Here is a 27,588-nt window from a genome sequence, read left to right as displayed (position 1 = left end):
TAATGGAAAAACAGTTTATTCTACTAAGCAGGGTGCAGCTTACAAAGGCAGTGTTACAAAAACTCCAAAGTATATACACATACACTTTAATGTGCATACTGCTACAATGCCTTTTATAACAATCAAATATAATATAACACCACTACTAACTGGCCCCCCTCTCTAAACACAAAACACAATCTTAGCGATCAGTGCACATTTTCAGGAAAGACAACATAAAAACAGTAAAGAACTGTTCCGTATATTCTGTTGAACAGATGCTACAACTGCATTTGTAAACAGTAGTATGACCTGGATATGGTCTACTCAAGCACCTGTACAAGTTTCTACATGTATCAACAACACCTCAATGGATTCTGCTGTCTTTCCCTTCAAATGGGGAAAGGCATTTCTCATGACTTGGAGACACTGAGAAACGAAGGGGCCCAAAAATGTCCTCTGAAATATATTGTTCATTTGTTGATGCACTTTCTAAGCATACCGCTATGGATAACTGATCCTCATAATGCATGTTTGAGGACAAAAGCCTTCCAAAAGTGCAAAGAAATGAAAACATTAGAATCTCAAACTTTTTCTTTTTATAATTCATGGCACAGTATTTGGCTGCCCTGCAGTTGCTATAAGTGAACAGCCAACTACTGCAATCAAGTACACCACAAAGAAGTGTGGATGTGCCATTTGGGTTTGTATACTACACGTTGGGCGAAACAACTGCAAAAGCTTATCATCTTTTGTAACATATTGTGTTAGTAGTTCATACTGCATTGACGCTTCCATTTTTATTTTAAAGGAACCCTGAAATGATTTAGATGGGCATATTCTAGTGCAACAGATCTGTAGAGGTGGTCTTTGTGGGTATTGGAGTCAAATTTGAAAGCCATGCATGGAGCATATCGCCAAATTGCCAACTGACTGGGGTGGGGACACATGGCAGTGAGGTGTCGCAAATCAGCTGTGAGCTTCTGCAAGCAGCGATTTTTAAAAATTATTTCAAAATTATGGGGTCCATGCAGAGCTTTAAAATTTGACTTGAATACCCACAAAGACCACCTCTACAGATCTGTTGCACTAGAATATGCCCATCAAAATCATTTCAAGGTCCCATTAAAGGCCAGATACACATCCATAAATGGCGTTGAAAGTTTAAGAGCAGTGCTAGAATAGCCTCGAAGTGATATCACACAGTTAACGGCTCACAACAATCACAGTTAATGGCTCATAACTCTGTCTAAACAGTAAGTAGTCAAAGGTGATCGGTGACGAACATTACACTTGGTCATGACCTGCAGAGAAAGTCACTATGAGCAATCTTTATGAAAGCAGAAAGAACGCAAATGTGAGACTGTGGAGTCTTTCAAAGGCTCAAAGACCATCACAAAAGCAGCCAGAAAAAATTCCATTCAGTTGCACAAACTTTGTAAAAGTAATCCCACTGGGACTGTGGCCGAAGCAGAGTACTGCTGCGTGGTGGCGCTGTTATTGACGGTGACACTCCCGCTCTGGTCACAGTATCAGTCCAAATTTTGACAATAACAGTCCATGTCTGAAACTGGGTGTTCCGCACAAAATATTAAATCACCGTTCTCCGTACATTGCTATACTCAGGTCTAACTCAAGAATGAAGTGGCAAATCCTCTAAAAGGAATCTGTCCACTACAATGTCACTGACCTATTGTCCTGGCATTGCTGCCAACTGCCTTGCACCTGCTAGTGTCGCATTGCAGGTGGCCAGCAGGTGCAAGGTTGTTGACTACAATGCTACGACAGTAGATGAATGCCATTGGTTGGCGGGCAACCTTTGAAGGACATTTGCCGCTTTGTTCGAGTTGTTGCCACTGTCAGGCCTGAACCTTAGCTGCATTTCTGAAGAAAAGCAATTCTGGCAATGATACACGCTTATTGTAATTGCCCCTTGAGGTTCCATAAATAATAACATCCATTAACAACTGCAAAGAAGTTCCATCAGCTGTTGATAAACAGGCAACTACGTACAAGTGAAATACGTTTTCTTGAAAGGTTTCTTTAATGAGCTTTAGCAGACAGGCAGTCTTTGTAATGCCACAAAAACCTGTAAACACCACTCATTTGTACCCCGCAGTCAACATCAGAGTGAGTGTAGTCAGTCAGCAAGTCACAAGCTCATTTTTTCAAAGGCTCTTTATCTGCGAGTTTCATGTGAAGAAATTATAAAAGGTAGTCTCTGTGAGGACATATTTTTGTACTGAAAAACTGAGCTGGTGATTAGTGAGCTATAGACCGATATGCATTAGGTATAATAATCTGCACTTGCCTGAGCATGATGGTACTAACTATGGATGACAAAGCAGCAAAACAGCTGTCAACTTTTTTTGTTAATCGTTACACAGCTTCCTCCCTCACAAAATGGTGTAATATTGTTTGCATTCTTATGAATATGTCTCCACATGCACCTCCTGCAGTGTTTTATTTTTACCTAGGTCATGTGGTATGTGATTTTAAAAGTACAGCCATCTCGTCAACAATGGAGCAATATCACAAACTGCAATGTTCATTTGCCGACAGTACATTAAGTTAGCTGCTTTAAGAAGTGTTATGACTCTACAGAGCAAAAGGATAATATGTCTGCAACAATAAATAATAATGTTGATTAAGTCCCTTGGACTCCTAAGGGCAGGGTGCTTTGCAACTATGGAAGAATGAACAGAACTCATCCTTGAGGTCCACTTAAGCTTAAGAAAAGCATGATAAGTTATCGTATTTCAAACACTCAAGGGAAAATTTTCTGTTGAAGTACCTTGTTACCCAAATCAATGCTTCTGTAAGGATCTATCAAGCTATCACTGATTAGGACAAAAGCCCTTTAGTGAGATTAGGTATACACAATGCCTGCGCTCCACGGAAAAAAATGTAGTCATGGAAAGTGAGCAGATAATTTGAGCCTTGTGAAGTTTGATATCCCACATTTCTTTCATCAACATGGTATGAGCACTGTAGTGAGCTAGTACAGTAAACTACGTCTTAAATCACCAAATGCCAGCTGAAGTAAGCAAATATGCCAGACGATAGGTCTACAACACCAGGAATGGAAATCTCTAATTCATCACAGCACCTTTCTGCAGCCCTCTGAAAGATACAAGGAGTATCGATCCACTACAAAATATGTAGTTTACAATCCGCTTACATTGCATATGTTACATTGCTTACATTGCATCAGTTAAACTGACTAAACACTGGCCTCAATGGTTTGTTTAGAATAATTGTAGATTAGTCATATACAACTTTGGGTCAACAATACAATACATTTTCATGTAACTGATTACTCATTATACTAGAGCTGTACAGCAAATTCGTCACTAATATACAGTAGAAATAGCATGTCATTAATTAAATAGGTGCTATCTGTCCATGCTGCAAGTCAGTGTACGAGTTTCATCAAACCATTCTGTTACTAGTTAGGTGCAATTCATTCACTCACATAGACTTGTAGATAGTTCTGGTGCTTGTTTTGTTTCATGAAGCATAAAATGCCTAAACCTCGCTAGGAAAGCAGTCTAGTTTATGTGCAGCAAACTCGATAATTGAAACTCAAAAGAGACCAAAAATTTGTTTGAATTATGTGGGATTCAAATGTAAAGGAAGGCTCTTCAATACACTTGATGTTGATGGGTGCAAAGTGCGAGTTTGAATTAAGAGAGTTAAGTTTTTGATTCCAGACGGAGCCAAGCAATGTTTGCTTGCAAGGAGCAGAGGCTGACATGCCAAAGAGGGCCACCGAGCAAATGAACTTTCGCTTTCTGACCGGCTGACCAACCGGTAGTTTTCCCTCCACCGAAAAAAATGCGCTAAGCTGGAGAAGGGTGTGAGCATACTCACAGCATAAATGGAAAATTACGAATGCCTGGAGTGCCATATTTTCCCTCTAGGTTCATTCCTTAAGAAGTATGAGCAACACGTCATTTTCGGTTTCAGTACAGACAAGACAAAAGCACATTAATCCATAACGTCGTACAGTTCATGTGACTCTGCTTTTGCTTTGGTGTTTTAGTGCTGTATTCAGTGCTTTTTCATGCTTGCGCGCCATGCTATTTAAGTTGAAACTGCCCATCAGCCTTACTATTGTTAACCGTGTACATAAAAAAAACCGTACTTGTTTTCAACTTTTTTGCTCCTTTTTAACTTTTGCTTCAGGATGCCTTTTTTGGCCCCTGCTTGCCACATAGTCTGTATTATTCAAATTAACATATTACGTACCTACACAGACTACGCTCGTAATTGCCTTTGATGCACCATTATTATATAAAAATCTATGACAAATCACACAGACCATCTGGACAGTGATGATCACAGGCAATGCTGCTTCATGATATTACAATATTAAACAATTCTGGGATGTGTTTGTCACCACCAAACTGCACCATTTATAAATAAAATAAAGAAGAAATTAAACCATTCCAGAATTACAGTGCCTTCCCTAAGAATAACCTATCTTTCATTCTGAAAACACAATGCAAAAAATGATGTACAGCTGGTCCAACACAAAGAGCTACACCATTAATTTGCTAAAACAGGAACTTGAACATGACATATGGTTGATGCCACAGTACAAATGACCACAGAAAAAAAAAAAAAACAGACTGTAAGCCACTTTCATTGGCTACAACAAACAGGAAGATCATGGAGTAAGTAAAGGAAGCACACTTCGATAACCTCATTTTTCTTTTTTGCCCGAGTTATAACAGTCAAAGAGAAATCGAAGGAATTGAGGAAGGAAGACAAATCCTGTAAGCCAATCCCACCCATACATGACTCAATAGTAACTCATATCCACTCACTTGCTCGCTCAGTCAATCAAACAAACAATCAATCAGTTGGACAATCACTCGGTCAATCAATTTATCAACCAATCATTCATTCCCTCACTTAAAGCACCAGTCACTGACATTTCAAAGGCTTCGCCTAAGTGCTCTCTTGCTTCAAAGACTTTATGTTTTGAACTCTAACAGCTTTCAAGCAATTGCACTAGTTTTTTGCCACAAACACAAAATGTGAACTGAGCAATTCATTTTGCAAAATTATCTGTATGCAAACCATGACTCATAGGCTCCTCACACATGAAACTCTAGGAGCAGTAGCCTTCAAGTACTATATGCCACTGCTCTCTGATACAGGCAAAAAGGCCCAACATTAATGCTGATGAGCACTGGCTTGATTGACATTAGTGTTCATGTTTTAATACATGTGAACAGTGGTAAAAGCATGCCTCAAAATCATATCTGTCTACTCTTGCTTTTATAAAAGTTCAGACTCAAGCTAGTATTTCAAGTTTCATCTGAGGTGCCTCAAATTTCATTAAAGAAAAGACCAGTGTTGAATAGATGCAAGCAACGTGCTGAGATGTTCAAGGTAGAAGATACTATCAGTTGAAATGAACTTCAAAAGGAAAAGTACGAAACGAGAAAGCGCTTTATGCATTATTGTCTAAGTTAAAAATGTAGCTGCATCTGTGTGTGATGCATCAAATCAAAATGTGGATTATGGCACATTTTATGCTTATCGATTTACAGATCGACAGAGTAGCAGTTAAATTCCAAACACATCCGATTTATTTCGGCAAAAACGCCCGGCCTGATCATGATGCAAATTTAGACTTTATGCATAAAAGAAAACTGATGTAAAATGTTCAAGATCATGCTCAATCTTAATTGATCAGAGAAGTTAATCACATCATGATGACCGGCAGCCATAATATCATTTGACTCTCTTCGTTTAGCAGTGATGGCACATCACTGGTGTAACACAATACATAAATATCAGTGCAACGTGAACATCTCAGCAGAGATCCGCCAGGTAGAGATGCAAATTAGTGAGAAAAGAATGCCATATTCTGGATAAAGTGTCACGAGGAGAAACTCAAGTGTTTCAGTATGGACACGGCACCTTCCTCACGATTGACTGGGTGAGTGAGTAATGGTTTTCAACATGCATGAAAATATCAGTCTATAAGCATTTCTGGATTTGACATCCACTAATACGTCGTCACTGTGGCTGGATTTGAACCTGAGACATTGTGCTCGGTAGCAGAATGCCATAGCCACTAAGCCTATGTGGCACAAAACAAAGGATACAAGCCCAAAACTAAAACATCCGTTGTCATCAGTTATCAAATACCAAATAAACTGCAATAAGAAAAAAAATGTCAAAACAATTTGCAAACTATGCCAACTTTTTTAAATATATGACATATTAAACATTTTGATCGTTTTTCCACCAGCATCACAGTTTGAACATAAAACAGAATTTGCTTAGTTGAAACATTCCATGTCTATTTCAACTCTAACAAAGGCATGAAAAAAAAAAGACTCCCAAAGACAACCACACAATCCAAGCAGTCTGAGCATTCTATCATAAGTTGCCTAATCCAAGATCGAGCAACAACTGCAGACAGACAGTCTAGGTGAGCTTTTAAGTCCTTAAGCAGTATGGGTATAAATCAGGTTTAAGCAAAGTTATTTAAGAAATATTCTTACATAACTACACACAACCTTCATACAGTAAATAAAGGTCATTTAAATGAAACACAAATATGACCGGCCGACCAGCGGCGTATGTATAGAAGCCATTGACAAATCTACAAAATAATCAAGCTCTCAACTGAGCACAAATGCAGCCTAATCTCAGAGTGACCAACAATTGGCCACAGTGTCAAAAAGAAGCACAGATAACTTTTAACAACCTGTCAATGCTGTCTTCGCATAGACATCACCTCAACTTTCATGACTCCCACGGACAACGTGCATGGCCTTTGCACCTTATTAAGATAAAGCGAAAAGCGAACTGTACAAACTCAAAGGACATTTTCCCACGAAGGAGCAAAGAGTCCGCAATAAGTAGACTAGAAGGATATCCATTCAAAGAAGACAGAAAAGATGAAACCAGTCTGACTGGACAACGAGAAGACACAGGGCTCATAGATTAAACTGGCAAAAATCGAAGGACATTTGTTGACGAAGAAGTAAGCAGTTCGCAATAAGTAGATTAGAACAATATCCGTGCAAAGAAGACAGAAAAGATGACACCAGTCTGACTGGACAAAGATAAGACACAGGACTCATAGACTGGACTCCACGCATAATTCAGTGGGAGAGCAGTCTGGCTTAGGTGTGCTGTGGGCTTGATTCGCTGAGGGAGGTTTGGTATGTGGAGCTACTCGCGGCTTCATCACCGATAGGTTCGTACTGCAAGAGAAAAACAATCAAACAAATGACTACCCAAAGTAGTAAAAGGCAGTTTTTTAATCTAGCATTCTGCAAATCAGTGACATGTATCTAACTTAATTTTCAGCCAAAACAGGTTGAAAGAATATACAGGTGAGGAAATACTCCATGGGCTGTGAGGAAACAACAAGCTAATGTCACATAAAATGAGACGCCCCAGTAAAGGCGCACGCAGTGGTGACACCTTCCGGCGTAGCCTGAAAGTTCCCAGCTGGTACATTGCTGTATGACTGAGGGCAACACTGAACACCAGGCAAACTTCACAGTTCTTTGCACACTTGGAAATGCTGATTTTCCCGATAAAAACTTCCACTGAAAATCCCCCATGACAAAAAATAGCAACACTGTTAACAAGATGGTTGTCTGTTTGGCCACCAGATGGTGCCAGTCTGAAAGTGACTCTGAATTGTGACATTATTGCACCATACCGAAGAAGTTTCCACTCCTCTACATTTGTAACAACGGCAAAAAAAAATTTAGTTGGATGTCAGCCCTGTAAAAATTGCACTGTGAGTATATGTGGCTGCAAGAGTTTTCAGAACACAGATGTTGTCACAGATCTATAATATGAGCGGTTAAAGAATGCCGTTCGCTACTTCCCTGCATACCTACCTTAACTCTCTTTTTGGCTCAACAACTTACACAGAAGAACCAAAAAAGACTGGTTTTAGTGCTTGCAATGCTTTCTGTAGCTACTCCACAGTATTTTCAATGCTGCATCTCGTGAAAGCTACAGTCAAAGCAATCAAAACATGTTTTGACAGCTGTTTGAATGGGTTTCAAAACAGATGTTAAAGACAGTGCCCTCACGATTATTAAAACTGCTTCCATTAGAAATTAAAGTGACCATTACAAGAACTGAAAGACAGCAGCGGCCTCTGTGTGCAATACACTTAACAATTAGATGATTTCAGTCTACTTTCAAGGAATACCGAACGCTATGCACTCAACCAGCTTTCACAACAGCACTCCATTCAAGCACTTGTTTGTAAGCAACAACTTCTTCTTGAACGAGAAGATACAAGTTAAAAGCCTGGCTCACTTGTGCTGTTCCCTGTAGTTCTGGAAATCAAGGTGACAAAGCAACCATGACAAAGAGACTGGCTGTGTCTTTGCATCGGATTAAGTACTCCTCAAACTTATGTACAACTCGTGTGCAGCTGCAGGAAGAGGTAAAGAAAGCATTGTTCACCTTTCTAAATCTATTGACGTGTTGAGTAGCTCAACTAGGCAGGTATGCCATTTGCATGTGGGAAAGAATGCCTAATTATGCCAGGACAGGCACGAGACAGCTTCTTTTTTATCAGAACAAGCCTGAATGCACTGTGTAGGACCCTACCATTTCATGACCTGCAAAGCTTTTCATGCTTTCGTTCCTGCTTCAGAACTTGAAAAAAGGTCTGTAAATTTTTTCCAAAACTTTTGTAGCCACTAGTATGTAAGGAATAATAAGAAAGTTAAAAAATTAGATGCACCCAGGACACCAGCACTTGGTGCCTTTAAGTCTTAACAATATGCATTCAAACAGACAACTTCATAATACTCAGTCGTTTAACCTTCCTTTTAATGCCCTTAGACACCTCAAGAAATTCAGCCATGCGATTATTCGCACACTGCACTGCACACAGGAATAGCAGAACTTGGTTACTTGAAGGAAAAAAATACTTGATTACACTTGGATGCTTGAAAAAATACTTGGCTGAACTTGGTTAATCAAAGGAAACAAAGAACTCAGCAGAAAAAAGAGAAATATTTGAATTGGTCAGTGGCAGTTAAAATAAGTTGCAGTTAGGGATCGCACGACAGCCTGAGCTGCCTGCACCGTACCGTTCAATACTGACCTCCTCCATTCCAATGCATTCATAATGCCACTGCAATAGACACGAAATGAATTGAACAGATGCGACTATGCTGCAGCAAAATAACACAAAACTTATGAACAGCGGCAAGTGCCCATGGGCACACTTGCATAAAATAGTACCTCACCAACAGTTAAAATGCCCTTTCATGAGAGACCACCTCTTTAAGACACGAAGTGATTTTTGCCGCCTATCAAGGAAAATGTAGGCCATGACATCTGCTATAGTTTACCACAACTGAGAAGCCCCGCCCACATCCATGACCACTATTGACTGTTCCTCCAAGACAAAGTAGTAGTCCATTGTTAAAGCTTTTCGTGTTACCAGAACAAAAAATCTAATCACAACATTTTTGATGCCTCTCATTTGTTTAATACCAGTGTAAAAAATTTTAATGTAGATTTCATTTGCTGCCATGATTGGTCAGTGCTTTAAAACAGCACCCTGGGGGCCATAGCCTGTTCTTGCTAACTGCTGTGTTTATAGGTTGTGTCCTACTTTAGACATTGCTAATGCCTTGAATTCAAGTAAGAATCTCTCAATGCTCTAGTTCCCTAAACTCTCAAGGAAACCTACATAATTATGAACTGGAATAAATTTAAATCAATCAATCAATCAATCAATCAATCAATCAATCAATCAATCAAATGACTAGGTAAATTGCATACAAGCTAAAAAAATTTCATCTTCAGATTCCCTCCACATTATCTGGGCTCTGCAAAGTCAAGCTTTCATTCCACATTTACAAGAACCGATTGCCTCGACTGTCACAATATCCAAGTATCCTAAGCACAACAGTGGTCATGGCAACAGCGTAACAGATGGCAGACAAGCAGGCATGGCACTGCATGCAATCAAGGCTATTGATTAGCAGTGTGGTGTACGGCTTATTCAACAGTTGTACGATGACTATATCAGAGTGCTAGAACCCATGATAAGTTCTGTTCCTGTGACTGTTCACAGAAGAGCACTAGGGAATTTAGAATTCCCTAGAATTTAACATACTATCTAGTTTTTTGAGATTCCCTAGGCTTAAGTGTAGTCTTGTCGTGTCTTAGCCATGCCATTAGTCGTAACAGCAGTAAACAGACTTCTGCACCACTGCGGACTGCTTTGCTGTTAATTTTCAGTTTACCTCTGCATTCTCTTTTGGTCTCTCCATTTTGCTCTTTTTCTACGACAGATCTGACCAGGGTTCCCTGGTTGAGCAAACTAAAACAACGCTGTGAAGACACTCCAGAGAAGGTTGCATTGCACTGTGATATTTTCCAGGCCCCTAACGTATCCTTTAATGGCACATTCACACTGGGGTTAAAAGTCGCTTCTGTGGCCAGCATTCTGGCAGAAAGCCTAATGCTACATGAGATCTGTCCCAGATGATTTCTGCAGCCAAAAGAAAAAAAAAATGCTGCATTTTCCACAAGCCAAAGGAATGTGAACTGAACTGGAAGTTGTGTTCGTGCATTGACATCTGGTACAACCATGCAACATGGTAGGTTACAAAGGCTTTTTCCAGAAAATGACAAAATACTGCACTGGTGAAACCCGATTATTTTTTCCAGAGTTCCGAGAGCTCACAGTTGTGACCACAGTGGGGGATTCATAAGATGTGAGCAAAAGAACACATGGGCGCCAAAACATTTCGCTCGCAACTCACAAGGAACAATCCACTGTGAACAAAGAAGCTTAAGCCGAAAGAATGAGGACAGTATGGTGGTGTGACCTTTTACTGCTCTGTTTTCCTTGAAGAAGTGAGCAAGAAAGAAATAAAGAAAGAAAGGAACCAATGTCATTGCTCCATCACACAACTCTTCAGAATTTCCCTAATTAGCCATATGTACTAACTGGAGACCACTGTCACTGCATTTCAAATAACCCACTAAATATTTCCATTTGTGCAGTTCAGATAAGAGAATGCTAGTCTAATTTACCTCAGGGAATTCCCTACACAGTACCAGATTTCAATAAGGGAGCAAATACTCCCTAATGGCCACCCTCCTGTGGATGCCAACACTTATTTGCTCCCTAAATTCGTCCCTAATTCGAATAAGACATTGGCAAACTTAAAACCAGGCACCAAACTTGAATAAAGCAAACTAGTAGCAACGGTTTACTCTGCATGTAAGCAACTGCTGTTCTTCGGCACTGTACATAAAGCAAGTGTACAGTCTAATGGACTTAAGGCAATCACTTCAGGCTTAACAAACTCAGATTAAACTGCTCTAATACGGTTTTGTTTTGCAAGAATGCTGCAACATAAACATGAGCTTAGTTCACCGAAGGATTCCTGTGTCCTGCACCATCATGTTTGTTGTGGACTAAGTGACCGTCGTGTCAGGAAAAATCTCTTGGTCCGTTTTAGCCAGAACGAATATAATAACCATCAAACCACACCAAAAGTGTACTGCTTTGTTAATGTTGTGACCCGCAAGCAACACGCCTCCTGTGCAATCACCGGCACGCACTTTTAAGCCAGCTGCTAGCTGTGGCGTACAGTGATTACCTAAGTGTGTTGAGTCGGAGGTGTGGGCGTTGGATGAGTACTATCTCGACCATGCAAAAACCATAGCGCCAAACTACATTCTGTAGACTGTCTAAGACTTTGTTGCCTTTGACAACTATATATTGCAACTTTTAGGCTTCTCCTTAACTTCACGCCACATAAATGCAGCTCACGTCATCACCAAATCTTCTTTTTCACAAGTTGAAACACTGCAAGTAGGCAACAGACTAAAAAACTAAGTATTCAAACGCTGTCCCATCCACTTCTTTCCTTGATACATGAACCACTTGCACTGTTTCTAACTGTCAAGCACACATCAACTACCTGGCCAAAAAGTTCTCACCAAGGTGTTTTTAAAATAGTACCCCAAAAAAGGACCACCTCAACAACGAAGACCTACTCATCCAAGCCAGAATTTTTGTTCTCACCGATTAATGTTATTTGCTGACAACCTGTACTGGACCTGTGATATACAGCTACTGAAATCCAGTAATGCTCCTTATTTCTGTTGCAAAGTAAGCCTAAATTTGGTTGATATGATGACTTAACTGATTACTAATGATAAATTAAGGTAGATTAGTACATTATGAGGTAGTTATACTAACTCGATTGGTCATAAAACGATGCACAGAAAACACAGTAAGGAAGGCTAGGCTGCCTGCTTAAACTGTTGTTGCAACCAGACTTGTGTCGCAAGAAATAATGTGATGCCATAAGCCAATGTTTCGGAGCCATTAGCATAACTTGTTCTGAATAAAAATCGACGAAAAAAAAATGTAAAATCGCATCCAGCAACATATAGAAGTAACTACTTACTTTGACAAATTTAATATACAGTAAAAATCATGATTTTATGACTTGGCTAACTGCTCATGTGTTCCTTCACAAAAACAAAAGAAGAAGAAAAAAACTGAAGGCAGAACATGTAAGGCTGCACATATATAGGTTTAACCCTGGGATGGTGAACTTAAGATTATCCTAGGTATAGTCAAATTACTTGCTGCATAAAGAAAATCTAAATGATAAAAAGGCCGAAAAGTTGAGTTCCTACAGAAAAAAAAGGGATGAACTTAAATAAAACTGTCACTCACCTTCCCTTGTAAAATGAAACACATAGCATTAAAAAAGAATGCCAATGATATCGTGAAGCAGTGGAATCAATGAAAGAAGTTGGATTCATAGCTGTACGCCCGAGGTTAAATATAATATATAGTATATGGTATACTATATGCTAACATAAGATATCTACACCTGAACCTTAAACAAGAAACTGAGCAATTGAGTAGCATCACCGATGGGCCAGTGATGAATATATAATAAATTATCAGGCTAGATATCAATAAAATAAAATATTGAATGAAAATTTCATCATTTGTTTGGCTTTGATTGCCTTAGGTTAGGTGCAGCATTCTAAAGAACTGAACATCTGAATGAGTCCTGCTTGCACCACTCTGCAGCTTTCAATGTTTACCATATAAAAAAAATTAGAGCCTATGATCTGCGTATCGCCTGCAATTCACAGATGCACACTAACCATGACTTTGTGCTACTGCAGTGTTCAAAAATTGAAGCTAAACCCAGCCAAGACCTCAACAATATTGTCATGGGCCGATGACAAAGACTGCTCTCCTGCTCGCTGCCAGGTGCTCGGCTGCCACTCTCTCTGTTCTACTCTCTTTAGGTATATACAATAGACTCCCTTTCAGAAGGACTTGAAGGGACCAGAAAATCTGTTCGTCTTTACCAGAAGTTTGTCTTAAAGGACAACTGCATAGATTTTAGAAATCGATGAGCTTAAAGGGGTCGAATTTAAGCAATGCGGAGTCCTTTTGGGCTAGCGTTTGAAATGGAGACGTAATCGCCAATTAAAATTTGTGATGGCCTTCAAGCTTCTCCGCAGCGCAGCGCAGTGCCAAGTAAGGGGCGCACGATAATGTCGACCAAGATACAGGTACATGAGCATTGCAGAGAGGCTTGGTTTGATGGAAAAAAAACCAACTCAACCAAAAAAGGCACAGCAGGTTGTGGCTGACAGCAGTGGAGATTTGAAATCTTGCCTTCCATGACGTCACACTAGGCTTCCCGGCACTCCTCCAGTGCTTTGAGGAGAAGCTTAAAATTTAATAGTTCATTATATCACTGTTTTAAATGCTAGCCCAAAAACACTTGGCATGCTTCACCTGGAGACTATATACATTTGAATCCTTGAACATCGCAGAATTCTCAAAAACCGGTGCTGTTTCCCTTTAAAGGATTAGACACACCAAATTTTTATATGCATATTTTTTTCTTTGGAGTTATGCACTGGACAGTGGCATACATAAGGCACGACGTGTAATTCACTTATGGCAGCCGAATAATATATATCTGAATTATTTTTCTTGTGTCGTTTTAGTTTCAAAAGCCGACCAGCGGTTGTGAAGTACAAGACGCATTCAGGTCACGTGAGGTGTGCAAAAACTGCAATATAGTTGCTGCTATAGTCGGACACAAGCAGTCAGACAAAAGCTGCTATAGTCGGAGTGAAGCAGCTTTTCCCCATCAAAGGACCCCTTTCCAGCCACTGGCATCGGCCGATTCTCATGAACCTGCTAGCGTGACAATGCAGGGAGTGTCAGATGAAAGGGGACAGTCCCCTCCCTCCGTGGTCAGGGATGGTGTCCCCCCCTGCACTGTCACGCTGCTCCTTGCATTGTCACGCTAGCAGGTTCACGAGAATCAGCCAACGCCATTGGCTGGAAGGTTGTCCTTTGATGGGGAAAAACCACTTCGTTCTTGAGTTGTATCTGACTATACTCGGCGATAGCAACAGCCATTCGTAGTACTTTGGTTCAGGTTCCGACATTTAGGGCGGCATTAAAGGAGAAATTGTGCTTATGAGAGCCCCTTCATGAACTTCGTTTGACAAGTATTTTGCCATAGAAATTCCTCTATGATGTTGTTGGTGGCGAAATACTTGTCGCTCTTCCTTCTTTAGCGACTCTTCTGTCCTCGTCCTTCCTTAGTTGTTTCGCGCTAAAAGTATTCCTTTTCCACGATGAAGCAACTCGTCCAACAGAATGCTTTATTGGATGCCGGACTATCACCGCTTTCATGATTCTGCCAATTTCCGCGACTCTCAGACCCACCCCTTCGCAACACCAACATTCGGGCTCCCGATTCAGCCACTCACTATCGACCCAGCGACACCAATCTTCCTTACGTTAACCTAATCGCACCCTTTTTCCGGCACCATAACAAACACATCCAGTCGATAAAACTGACGAATGCAGCGTCTGGAGGTGACGTTGCACTCAAGACCCGCCTCTAAATTCCTTTTCTAAATTTCCTCATTAGATAGAACTTGCTTGCCGTGCAAGTGGACAGTATACTTGTTCCAATGCCCCCTTAAGTAATGCTTGGCCATGATTCTTTTAGCAACCATTCAGCCCTCAATCGCTGTGCCTGGATGGACTGGAGCTGGAGTTTCTGCATCAATTAACAGCACCTCAACCACATCAAGCAAAAAAGACATCAATCTTCTTAAGAGAATTGATGAAGGAACAAAATACTTTTTTTCTATCTGCAGTTTGGGCACTGACAAATCCCTGTGGATGACAAAGACCACGAAAAGACCGCATTCGTTGCACCTGATAGCTTAGCTTATATCATTTTGAAATCAAGTCGTGCCGCCTCTGCCATGCAATGGACACCTTTGAACGAATGATGGCCTTCCTCCTTTGGGGCTCTAAATTTTATACCTCTCTGTGTCAGCTAGACGACGCGGCTTTCTCATCAACATTTTCCATGCACCTAAAAACACTCACAGTTATTCTCGCCACGTTCTGCCAAGCCAGCTTGCAACTCAAATTCTCAAAATGGCAATTCAGTTTGCACCAACTCAAGATTCCTGGCCACCTGGCTGATGTCTACAGCATACAACCAGACTGTGATAAAGTTCTAGGCCAGTTTCTTATTCCCTGCCCATCCAGGAAAGAAAGCAGCTTTGTTGGCCTGTGCTCATATTTTTGACATTTGATCAAAGATTTCACCAGCATAGCTGATCCTTTTGCTTAAAATGACACTACTTTTTTCTGGGGCCCTGCCCAAAAGAAGGCCTTTTCTTTAGTAATCGATTTCTTCACCTCACTACCATTACGGCCCATTTCAACCGGTTGGCACCGACCGAAATCTGCGCAGACCCTGCAGATTTGGGATCAGAGCCATGGTAGCACATCCTAACTATGGCATGGTCAAGACCATGTCTTTCTTATACCAGCCGACTTCTTTCCACCGTCAAGCGCAATTAATGAATTACTAAGCACGAGTGTCTTGCCCTTCTGTGGGCTGTCGCTAAGTTCAGAGCCTACCTGTTAGGCCGTTCTTTCTCAGCTGTGACTGGGAACCATGTTCTTTGTTGGCTCTCTTCACTGAAAGACCCCATTGGCGGTCTGGGTACCTCGGCATCGCGCATCCAAAAGGATTCGTACGCCATTGTACAAGTCAGGGAGTCTCCTCCACCAAGTTGCCCATGACTGCCTCTCTCGGCACCATGTGCGGTCACCTGATCCTGGTGAAAATGATATTGAACCTCGCCCCTTCACTATCTCGGATCAGCTCAACATCACAAACAAACAGCATCAGGGCTCCTCCTTACAAGCCCATATCCTTCACTCTGACTCTGTTCTCCAGCATAGCACAGCGGCTGCTACCACAATGGTCCTTACTACAATGTGGTTTCCAGGCGGTCACTGCAGTGGACCATTTATACATCATTCCATCCTTCGCTGACCCAGCAACCAAGGTACGCTGATGTTGTCCTTGTCACATAAGCAAGGACGACCTTGCAGGTGGCCTAGCTGTGGCAGCTGACATGTGCACGAGAAGAGCTCTAGGTTTCCTCCTCAAAAGGGGGCAAGGTACTCTGATGCACTTATGTTCTCTCTCGGTATAAGCGTAACATCGCGCCTACTTTTCAGCATTTCAGAACTGATGGAAACAAGCTGAGGACAGCCTAACAGGTGAAATTTAATACCCTGAATCTCTATGCCCTTAGACTGCCTCTCGCATCAACTTAATGCTGCAGCTGCAAAAACTACTGGGACAAAATGCTGTCACACTTATGTGATGCTTATTTGCTCATCATAGCCCCTTAATGAGTCTGCCTGACTGTGCACTGACTACAAGTGTGCACTGGCCTACGAACGCAACGGTGACTCTGCAGGAAAGTGAGTTTTTAATTACCGTTAATAAGATTCAAGTGATTTTCGTCCAAGCTTGGATGGCTCATAAACTCTCAAACACTCTTGACTCAAATGGACCAGCAGTGCCAGTGGAGGGCTACTCTACGGTTCTGCTCTGTCCTGGACTTCTGTTGGAATACAGTGTGTGCCACAAGAAATAAAAATGAATTCTTATTACGCGCTTAACTCGGTTCAACATTTAGCAGAGCGTAAAAATGGATCCAGCTACCCACACAGCAGATGAGAACGGAGCCTGTTGAAAAAGCAAGGAAGATAACCCGGTGATGAAAACGAAACTTGGACGGCCGTCTACTCCAAGTTCATGATGTAAGAGGAGGTTCTTGAAACATATGCATGGCCCATCATTGTTTAGCATGCTAAGATCCAGCAATGCTAAGTAATCAAGCCGATCTTTGTGATACCTCCTGTATGGCCAGTTTTCAGAACCTAACGGACATATAAGCCATCTGTAAGTTTCGGCATCAACTGTCAGCAATATCCAAAATGTTCTTAGCTGCTCTAAAAAATTCACTACAGTGCCGCATATGATGTGAAACATTGCAGAACCCCAAATCTTGGTAGCTGACATGGAAATTTTTTGAACACAAGACATCCAGGGCGTTGTGCGACCCTATAATTAGAGTGCTCGGCAGCTCAGACAGGCGACGTGCTGGTTCCAGGCACCTCTTGTACAGGGACCAATCACTGCTCTATTCCCAGCAGCGAAAAGCTGAATGTCGAAGCAAAATACAGTTTCTGAAACAGGATGACACCACTAACCAAACTGCATGATCGGATGTTACTAGCGCTCTAATAAATTCATTTTCTTTTCTCAAAAATTACTGGTGCTGATGTCAAGCATTTTTATTTTCTTCTGGTACTATTACTTTGTGCGTATAACTATACTGAAAAATTTCCCAGCAACTGACATTATCTCTAAATAAAAAAAAACATAACAGCTGATTCAAGCTGTTTCTTGCAAAATTCCTCAGGTTATCAGAATGGCCGGGAAACAAAGCCTTCCTACTAAAGAGAAAATCTGGAAATTTGAGAAGGATATGAATACAACAAAAGAATAGCAAGGATGGCATCAACAGTGCATGGTAACCCCTCACCTCTTTTTTGCTGTCACTGAAGTCGGCCGCCGTAGCGCAGCGAACCACAAGTGTTAGGGCTGCAAACATCCAGCAGAAGAACACGAGCCAGACAAAGATCTGTGAGGGTAAGAAACACACAGCAGCAAATACAGAATGAGGAGACTGTGCTATTTCTGAACGGTCCAGCTTCTCCACTGATACTCTGTTAACTGTATATAGGTTAGTGACTTGTGTCACCTGGCCATGCTGGTGCAGACATATCAGCCTGCAGATAACAAATGGTAGAGTCTCGATGCATGTATCGTGGCTGATTGAAATTTCGGTGCGAAACTAATTTGTAAAATTCCCGGGCCAAAGTGCATTGTCTACATGCAAAATTCAGGGTGTTCTGAAAACTCTTGCACACCACTGCGGACGATACAATCACAGGAGCCACAAAGCAGCCCGCAAGTACTAAGTGCTGTCCTTGCATCACCGAGGCTGCAATTGCGAGTCATGCAGTATGAACCGCGAGTACTAACCGGTGGCACGCAACTGCAAACAAATCCCATCAACCGTAAATGGATTCGCGTGAATGAATTTCCTAACCTTGACACACACGTTTTGTTCATATTTTAATGATACAAATTTGGGGTCAGGTGAACATTCTTTTGCAACCCTCTGGTGCTGGTCATATAGCTGAACACTACAAAATATGGTAGAAATACAATAAACGTCAGCCATAAATCTATGCCACGGTGGTCTGTGGAAAGGGGAGCAAACAACTGAATAGACAAGACTTCGGATGCCTACTGTTTCAAAAAACAAGGTCGTAACTGCATTAGAAGGAAACCGTTTTTTTATTTTCATGCCTGTTTGCATCGTGTACATGTGAGCTAGCCAGCCACTTACATTGACTTTCATCTGTTACCACGCCACATTGTCTTTCATTATATGTGCCTCTATCTGCGGTAAAAAAATTAGTTGATGTCCAGCAGTTGACCCGAGTGTTTCTTCTAAGTCTTTGTCCTCTGCCCCGAGTGCTATATTTCAATTATTGCTCATCAACTCACCCAACTCTCTGCATTACATTAACATTCTGCTGCACTTGTTGCATTAAATAATGCCAAATCATCCAGGTCGCAAGGCTAAAATTTATCTAGCTCGAAAACCACGTGAAATATGTTTACTGTTTTTGACTGTTAACAAGGGCCAAGGTATTATATCGGCACTTATCCCTACACAGGCTGCTTCCACGGCCATCTAGAAGTGCCTGTCAGTCATACAGAACCAATTCTGTCAAACTATTACACAACGCGCAGCGTGCCTGATAATAAACTTGACTGACCTTCGTGGGTACTCGATCAGCAAAGAGTAAGGCTGCAGTGTTGTCCTTCCAGCCCGAACTGGTGCTGCAACTAAGGATGAAAAGAAGAGAGCATTAGCGACATGTTAGAGTGGAGTCAGCATATTTCACTTTTGGATGCATGTTTGTGCGGCAAAAAAAGTGCGTTCTCTTGCAGCTACAATGGTATCATTCCAATGCGTAAGCAAATTACTCCCTACAATATTAACGAGACAGCATGATTAGGGCAGGGCTTCCCAATCTTTTGAGCCTCAGGGAATGCCAATGGCTTTCAAAGGGTGCTGAAGAGCTCAGCATGTCTTGGCTTCCGTCCTTTCGTGTCTGACATGCACGCAAAATAAAAAAAAGAGTATGCACATGCACAGCCCCTCAAAAGTTACCGAAATTCAGTAAATGATAACTGGCCATACGGTGAAAGATTCTGCTGTGAGCATTTACACTAAAAAAAAACTGGATGAAGGAAAGGCGGGAGGTCTAGACATGCAGAGGTTTACCTAAAAAGCACTCCAGGAAACCCAACGGTTCAATGGAACCCATTTTGAGAACCGCTGGCTCAAGGTCTTACTTTTTCTGGGCTCCTATCACGAGGTCATTGAAGAAGATGTTCATGCCACTGGAGACCTTGGAGGCCATGACAAGGGTGATGAGAGCCATGACACCGCTGAGAATCGAGGCTGGTGCCACAATCTTCCACACGTGCACGATACTGAGCCGAGTAGAGAATGATAACAATTGGAAAGGTGCAGAGAAAAAGACGCACACTTCAGCTTTCGAGTCTCCAAGAAGAGTTTCTGGGGAGCTTGCAGATCAACATCAAGCAATGCGTCGCACACAGCAGATGCCAAAGCATGAGACATGACTGGAAAAATCCAAATTAGCAGATTTACCATGATTATCATTAGAAGGCACTGCACACAACAGTGCAAAAGAGAACTTAATGTTGACGCACACTTTCCTGAAGCATCAACAGAAGTGTGCTCAACGAAAGTTGGCAGTAAGAGAATGTATTCAGCAATAGGGGTTAAGATGCAGAAAAACAGACTCCCGACACTATCTGTACAAGCAGATCAAGGGTGTAATAGCTTCACATGTTGAGTTACTGATGGCATCAATTAATTTTTACCGCTACTAAATTGATTGTCATTAAATGTACTGGTACTATTTCAAAAGAAAGAAAACAAAAGCATGACAACTTTGAAGTGCCTAAAACGTGCTAATTTGTTTATGCAATGACTTTACTTGGCTGAAATCAGTCAAAAAAAGTGTTACTGAAGCTTAGAAATCAGTGCTGAGTTGTGACATGGACATGTAAAGACCTAACAGAAACTGCATAATTAATCATCAGTGAGAGAGAGAACTATTTCAGTGCAATCCCTGCATAATATTCACAAAACTAAAATTTTAAAAATTCTTCCCCCTCTGGATAATAATTATTGCTTGATGGGGTTACTCTCTCCAAATGGCATAAAAAAAAATAATAAGGGAGCACCCAGTCATGTGAAGCAGTGGCTAAAATCAGCAAAACATACATCACACATTTAACACATGAAGTTTCTTTTTACCTCTGCAGGGTCAAGTGCCATAAAAAACACAAAATTTCAAAAAAATAATTTTTTATCTAATGTGCTGAGGGGAATGCTCGAAGTTGAAACATACTGAATTATGACAGTAATTACTCATAAGCATTCAATAAAATGCAACAATGCGTCTACAAAGGAAAACTATAGAGCTTTCGCAGTAGCTTCGTAGCTAAAGGAAAATTCATTCTAGCCGAAGGCTCTTTTTTGTAGCCTTACGGCGGTGCTTTGGTTAATTAGTAATTACTCCCTTATTTCAAATGGGTTTTATACATATCAGCACAATGAATACTAGAATCATAAAAAGAAATGACGGAAACACAACTGGCTTTTTTTAATATTAGAAAAAGCACAAGCATGGAACAACAAACAGAGATGCACAGAAAATCAGTGCTTGTTTTATAAAAAAACTGCACCCACTATACTCTGCAACAACTTATCTTGGCAATGCAACCATAGATACAAAGCTGAAACACCCTTTCTTCCTAAGCAGCAAAACAGTCCATGGTTGCAGTTAAAAGTTTCTCCCTAAAGAACACTATATTGGTAATATTCATTATGTAAAGCAAATTTCTAGCATAACTCCACATTTTCCATGTTACAGAGTCACAGCAAAAACAGTTTCTTTAATTACAATGAATTGGTTAGCAACGTCCGGTTACACAAGGGTCCCCAGATGACGTCAGCCACACCACCAACGGAATGAAGCATCCCCGCAGTTAGGAACGTGCCAGGCAGCCAAACTATCGGTGGAGTGACAATGTGAGATGCTCCGCCCCATTAGCTTTCTTATCATTGCCAAAAAAGTTGTCGACGAGTTTAGCTTAGTACTTCACTGTTAAGATTCGTTTGAGTTTAAGTAATTGTGGATCACTGCAAAAAATTGCATCTGTGCCAACAACGTCTTAGCAACAAGCAGTAATACAATGCAAGTCGAGACGAGACGAGACAAGCGGCAGGCACCACAAAAGACACCACATCTGGAGTCAATTCCTTTCTGCCCAATAATTTTATGCAATGGCTACCTCCGACGTGTAATAAATCGAATCAGCATTATCAAACTGAGAACAGATGAAAGGCACTAACACTAAGGAACTGACTCACATTGGAGATTTTAGTTCGTGTTTAGGGTACCATACAGTTCAGCATACAGCTTAAGAAAACTCATGCTGCAACTCTCATTCACTGAATAAGTGATACTGCCTTATATAAGCACACGTATTCTATTACCATTCCTGCAGCCCAAAAAGTTGTTGTGGAAGGCCCACAGATCCCGATAGCACATGCTTAAGACGTGGAATAGCCAGACTTTGCCCCGCATACAGCAAGGCAATCATGCAGTCTACTCATAGTCAGCTGCCACAGGTAACACTGTATGTCGTATTTAATTGTGGCTGAAATACAAATGACACTTCATCACTGCTTGCCACTGAAATGGCACAGTGGTCAACAAAGAAATAATTGGGATGATTAATAATACACGCAGGGAAAAACTCTCCACTGTCCTGTGAGCTCATCAGTCATCACTATCAAATTTCTTTTTCTCTTGTTCTGTTCTCCAACATACATATCTGTGATGACTGCATAGCTATTGTCTGCCAGCCAGACACAAATCTATTTTTCTGCATATGAATACAGTCTCTCAAGCATACGCATGTTGGAAAAAAAAGAAACTAACATTTGTCACATGAAGACGAGATGTATTCAAACCAGAACTGCTAGAAACTGAAATGACCACAATTGTCTGCTCATTTGTCACGACAAAGTTCTATTGATGCAAACGTCAAGTGGACAGCTCAATACTAAGCTAAAAAATAAAGCAAAGTGCAAAAAGCCCCCTTTCCCCAAGAAAACAACTTCATTCGTATGGAATAGGCCACCTGCGATGAAGTTTTCTATGTATGTGAATGGAGCAAGCAGTTTTTAGGTGAACCCGTTGTGCTCTTCCTCGCCACCTGCTTGTAATTCTGGGCATGAACTCCCGCACTGTCAAAGCCGTACGTGGTGTGCATCACCTAACTAGGCTTCACTGAGAGCAGCCAGGCAAGGACTGTTATCATTTAAATGAGTACTTTTAATCATTCAGGGTGTGGTTTCATGTATGTCACGACCAAAGCAGCTGATGGCAGCAATTTCTACGTATCTAGTGAAACAACTGCAGCACCACCTGGGCACTGCATGGCACCTGCAGCAAGTAAGGCTTAATGTCCCAAAGATGTACATGAGCTGTGAGGGACACTAGTGGAAGGCTCCGGATTAATTTCAAACCCCTGGGGTTCTTTACCACACACTTAACAAAGTCGTCTGAAGCTTGGGGGTCTACAGCAACGGAAGAGATTCAGATGAATACTCAAACATAGGCACCTGAATGAGCAAAGTATTAAAACATTACAATCACGAGCTCTATATGTACATACATCGATTACTAAATAAACTTGCAACATTACAAGGGTGCCTGCAGCTAATCTTCTAGAAGCTTGGTTCTGAATTCGAGCTCCTTCCATAAATACATACCCCATTCAGACACAAAAGGTGTGGACACCAAGTTGGGAGGCTGATGCAAGGCAGGAAGACAGAAAGCAAAAGCGAACAGAGAGATGCTGTTAGCCAACTTATGATAGAAAAAGCAAGATTTCAACAGAGACAGATGTAGGACAAAAGGCTTGAGGCAGCATGCTTGTTAAAGCTCCACTGTGACTTGCACAAAAGCAGGCAATGAGTGAGGATTACAATTTTCCGGTTTACCTCGTCATCTTGTGGCCATTTACTGCGTATGTCTCGCTGGAAGACAAAGGGGACATTTTTTTTTCCATTTTTTTCACTGCAGCATATACAATTTTCTTTCGATACTGCATATAAAATAAAAGGGAATGAGAACAAAATAAAACTGCAAAGCACTGAAAAAATATAAAGGACACGGGAAACACGGCAGGCTGACTCAGCATTGAAGTCTGGTTCATCGTATGCGTAGGAAAGTTCAAAGCCACACCAGCCATTCCTAGAATGAATGAATGAATGATATGTGGGGTTTAACATCCTGAAGTGGCACGCAAGCTATGAGGGGCACCATAGTGGAGGGCTCTGGACTAATTTAGACTGCCAAGGGTTCCTTAACATGCACTGCTATCGCACAGAAAACAGGCATCTTTTGCCTACATCAAAATGCGGCTACCGCAGGTGGGATTCGACCCCACAACCCTGAAATTAGCACCTGAACGCCAAAGCCACTGTGGCGGGCCATTCCTATAACTTGACTGAACCAAATGTATGAAGCAAATAACGTCAGGACTAGTAGACAGTTAAGCCTAAAGTGCCACCATAAATGAGGTGCTTTTACAGCGAAAAGCTGTTTTAGTGAGCTCACCCACACTCGTAGTTTGGTCCCATCACAGGCACACCTTTGCCTTGTCATTCTGCATGCCTTACGTGCCGAACTGCCAAGTGCGAAAGAGAGGGAACCGACATCGCAGTGACCGACACCCTAAACACAGACCTTCGCCCTAAATTAGCTGCTGTCATGGCTTTGGCCAGGCCGGCGTATCTCTGTATCCGCATTTCGAGCAACCCATTTAGAGTTAGTCAAACTGATGACGTGGACCATTCGGAGCTCTGTTGCATTTTTGCTTGTAGCATTCCGCAGACAGCATGCATATAATGTCTTCATTCACATAGGCTAGTACAGCTCCAGGCTATCTACTGTGACATTCGTATAGTGGGGTCTGTACAATGGCGCTTGAGCGAGGCAAATGCCATGATTCTTGTTTTGCTTGACATGGAAAGCACTAGTCTTGAAATAGTTTTCTGGGTTGTTTTCAGTTATATCATTCCTTGCATGCAACAACATTCAGTTCAGTCAAACCTTGAGAATGAATTAGCAGGCAACAGACCAAGCCATACACAGCCATGCCCCATTTACATGCTCACATGTGCCTCGTGATACGGAAAACATGTCTTGCCTTGTCTTTATTGTTCCAGGCCAGTTAATGTAAAAAATACCAAGGGTAGCAAAACTCAAAAGCTCAACATACTTCCTATATGGTTAGAGTCGTACATGCATATGCAGACTTTGTTTTACAAAAGGGTATTTGCATTCAAGGAATTTTTCATCCCATGAGGCACCAGAAAGCAGAGCAACGGTGATTTCTGATGCACAAAATACTCTTTACAAGTGTTTGCTTTATGTTCAGAACTCTGACGGTGCGGGCTGAAGTGACACCCACTAACAAATTATACTGGCCATATATTTACAATATGACGCCTTGGTGTTGAACAAATAAATAGGCCAATTTTTTTAGTATGCCAAAAAAGGGACTCACCACATTGCAAGGTGGCCAGCAAACATGGCTGCACAATCAGTGCTGATTTCTTCATAATAAACGAGCGTTTTGATCTATAATTAATGGCTCTAATCCACTGTTAACTGAGCAGCTCAATCATTCAATGTTTGATCCTTTATCAATGCAGTGTGTGCTTTAGTCTTCATGCTTGACCGAATATCGGTTAGCCATTGTTTTTTTCTGGAATAAGCATCTACATTGGAGGTTCGGTTTTTCGCCAGTATGCTCACTCGATCATTTGTTGCGATTTATCCTTTGCTTTGTGTCCCCATAACTTGCAACCAGCATTTAGCCGCCCCCGCCAAAGTCCAGAAATACATAACCGAATAGATAATGACATCAATGGACATTAACCAGCAACCGATGGTAGCGTTAATCAGCACGCATCAGCGTCCTTGATTTGTGAAACCCCTCCTCCCGTTCCGTCCGGGTGCAGTCATTTCACAACTATCGCTGCTCACAAGCATTCATAAGCTTATCGGCCACACCCTGCGACACTTCAGGAAGTTTGAGTAGGCCAGCAATTAGGTGACGCGACAATATCCGGAACTCCAACCAATGTAGCAATTGCCGGGCCTGTTTTTGAAGAATCGCGGCTAACCAGCCCGGCTTTACGACTACGCCACAGGCTTTCCCTCGCGACAGCTGCTGCTTAAAATAGCATGCGCTTGCCCGACTAGCCGTACTCACCTGTCATTCAGCTCCGATCCGCGACTCGGGGCGCACATTACGAAAAACCACACCGCTACGATACTGTACACGAACGAAGCGAGCAGGGCGAAGGTGACGTAGTTGCACACGCTATCGCTGCTCCACTCGATGCCGGTGTAGTCGATCTGGCACATCCCCGAGATGCTGGTGATCTTGGGCTTGGTGTAGAGCAGGCACTTGTCGACGGTCGTCTGAAGCCTCGAGTTCATGTTACGGTAGCACACCAGAGCGGCGATTGAAGACCCCAGCGACAGCAGGTATGCGAGGACGTGCGTCGCGCGCCAACCGGTGACTCTCCGCTGCTCTTCGGGCATGGTCTAAGCGACGCGACTCGCACCGGTCGAGCAGCGACGAGGTGACGGCGAATGCCAGCGCGATCGACGAACGCTCACGCGATGTAAACAAACACGCTGGCCAGTTGCGTGGGCTCAGTGCGGGCCGCCATAACACAGCTGATGGCAAGATCTGGATTGGATCGCGCTGGCGTGGCTTGACTTCCCAAACTTTCTCGTGGGCGCCTTGTTTTTAAAGAACGAGAGCGTTTTAAAATTTCTGAAGAACATAAACGCTAAACTCGCGTTGCATTTTTTTTATAATTCGAAATATATTACTATACAAACATTTTCATATCGTATTCACCTACAACAACTGTTTCAGTTTCGTTTTCATTTGTTTCAACAGCCATGGCGTCAAAAGTTTGTGTGGGGTATCAAAAAAAGAAACACACACTTCACACCGCTCTAGGTCGCGGTGGTTACAGTTTAGTCATGGTTATGTTCTAAGGTGGTCCCTCGCTGCTATCACGCGATCTTTTTTTTTTTTTTTTGGCTGGGCGTGATTGAGACGGTGGCGGCGGCGGAGACGTACGCGCATGCGTACGGGTGTCGTCTGCTTCCATGTTGCGCGCAACGTTTTTAAAGTTAATTTTAATACGTTGGCTGCGCGCTGCAACGCAGACTTCCTGCTTTGCGCCACCGGATATTCGAAATAACGACAGTTTCAGTATGTCCTGTTATTTTTTTATTTTTGCGTAAGCCTTTGACGGAGCACAAATGCGTCTCGAGCAGTTTAACAATTATTCTTTTCCAAGGCGAATTTAATTGCGTAGTTGAAATTAGTTTAAGGTTATTGTAGTGCAGGATTGAAGGTAGTTACGGCAAGGGACTAACTTTGATATAGTCTTTCTTTTTTTGACCAGCGGTTGCTTGTCAATAACAGTAATTTCAAGAAGAGTTTGCGTTATTTCAAAATTGCATGAAACATCCACCCGGCTGACAGCGCATTTTAGCAAAGAATAACTGAAGGCCAATTTTCAAGATTTCTGCCGCCTTATTTGGACCCTAAACTCAGACCTGCAGAAATATAGCTTCCTCAGTGCACGTTAAAGAACCCCAGGTGGTCGAATTTCCGGAGCCCTTCACTACGGCGTCCCTAATTGCCTGAGTAGCTTTGGGACGTTAAACTGCAATAAACCAGATTCTGATGTATTAACATATATAACTTATTTTACGCGCATATAAGATATTTATTCTTGATGTTCTGCTTTGCAAAGCTAGCGAAATGGCATTCTTTAGGTCTGGATACATTTAGGCGGAAAAATACTTGTTTTTAATCGAAATCAGCGGCGCTAGGAAGTGTTTTTGTGTGTGGGTATATATATATAAAGCAGGCATAAAAAAGAGTT

General features: G+C 41.8%; 1 protein-coding gene across 5 annotated transcripts; it reads right to left on the bottom strand.

Moving 5' to 3' along the window:
- LOC144104609 (uncharacterized) lies at nt 1-26,376 on the bottom strand. 5 transcript variants are annotated; one of them, XM_077637714.1, is made up of 7 exons: nt 25,884-26,361; nt 23,602-23,637; nt 19,845-19,985; nt 19,262-19,331; nt 17,953-18,051; nt 15,965-16,164; nt 6,947-7,214 (listed from the first exon to the last, which is right to left on the bottom strand). In XM_077637714.1, exons 1-7 carry the CDS (start codon nt 26,216-26,218, stop codon nt 7,088-7,090), a joined length of 1,008 nt encoding a protein of 335 aa, XP_077493840.1. In that variant the 5' UTR covers nt 26,219-26,361; the 3' UTR covers nt 6,947-7,087. The 5 variants fall into 5 exon arrangements, with proteins under 5 accessions (XP_077493844.1, XP_077493843.1, XP_077493841.1 ...); XM_077637716.1 differs by lacking the exon at nt 15,965-16,164 and adding an exon at nt 9,095-9,124 and having other exon boundaries at nt 6,998-7,214; XM_077637717.1 differs by lacking the exon at nt 15,965-16,164 and having other exon boundaries at nt 4,154-7,214; nt 25,884-26,376.
- Nucleotides 26,377-27,588: the final 1,212 nt, after the last annotated feature.

Source organism: Amblyomma americanum, chromosome 9 (assembly GCF_052857255.1).
Source record: "Amblyomma americanum isolate KBUSLIRL-KWMA chromosome 9, ASM5285725v1, whole genome shotgun sequence".
Lineage (NCBI taxonomy): Eukaryota > Metazoa > Arthropoda > Arachnida > Ixodida > Ixodidae > Amblyomma > Amblyomma americanum.
Note: the sequence above shows the minus strand (reverse complement) of the source record. Positions and strands in the feature narration are given on the sequence as shown.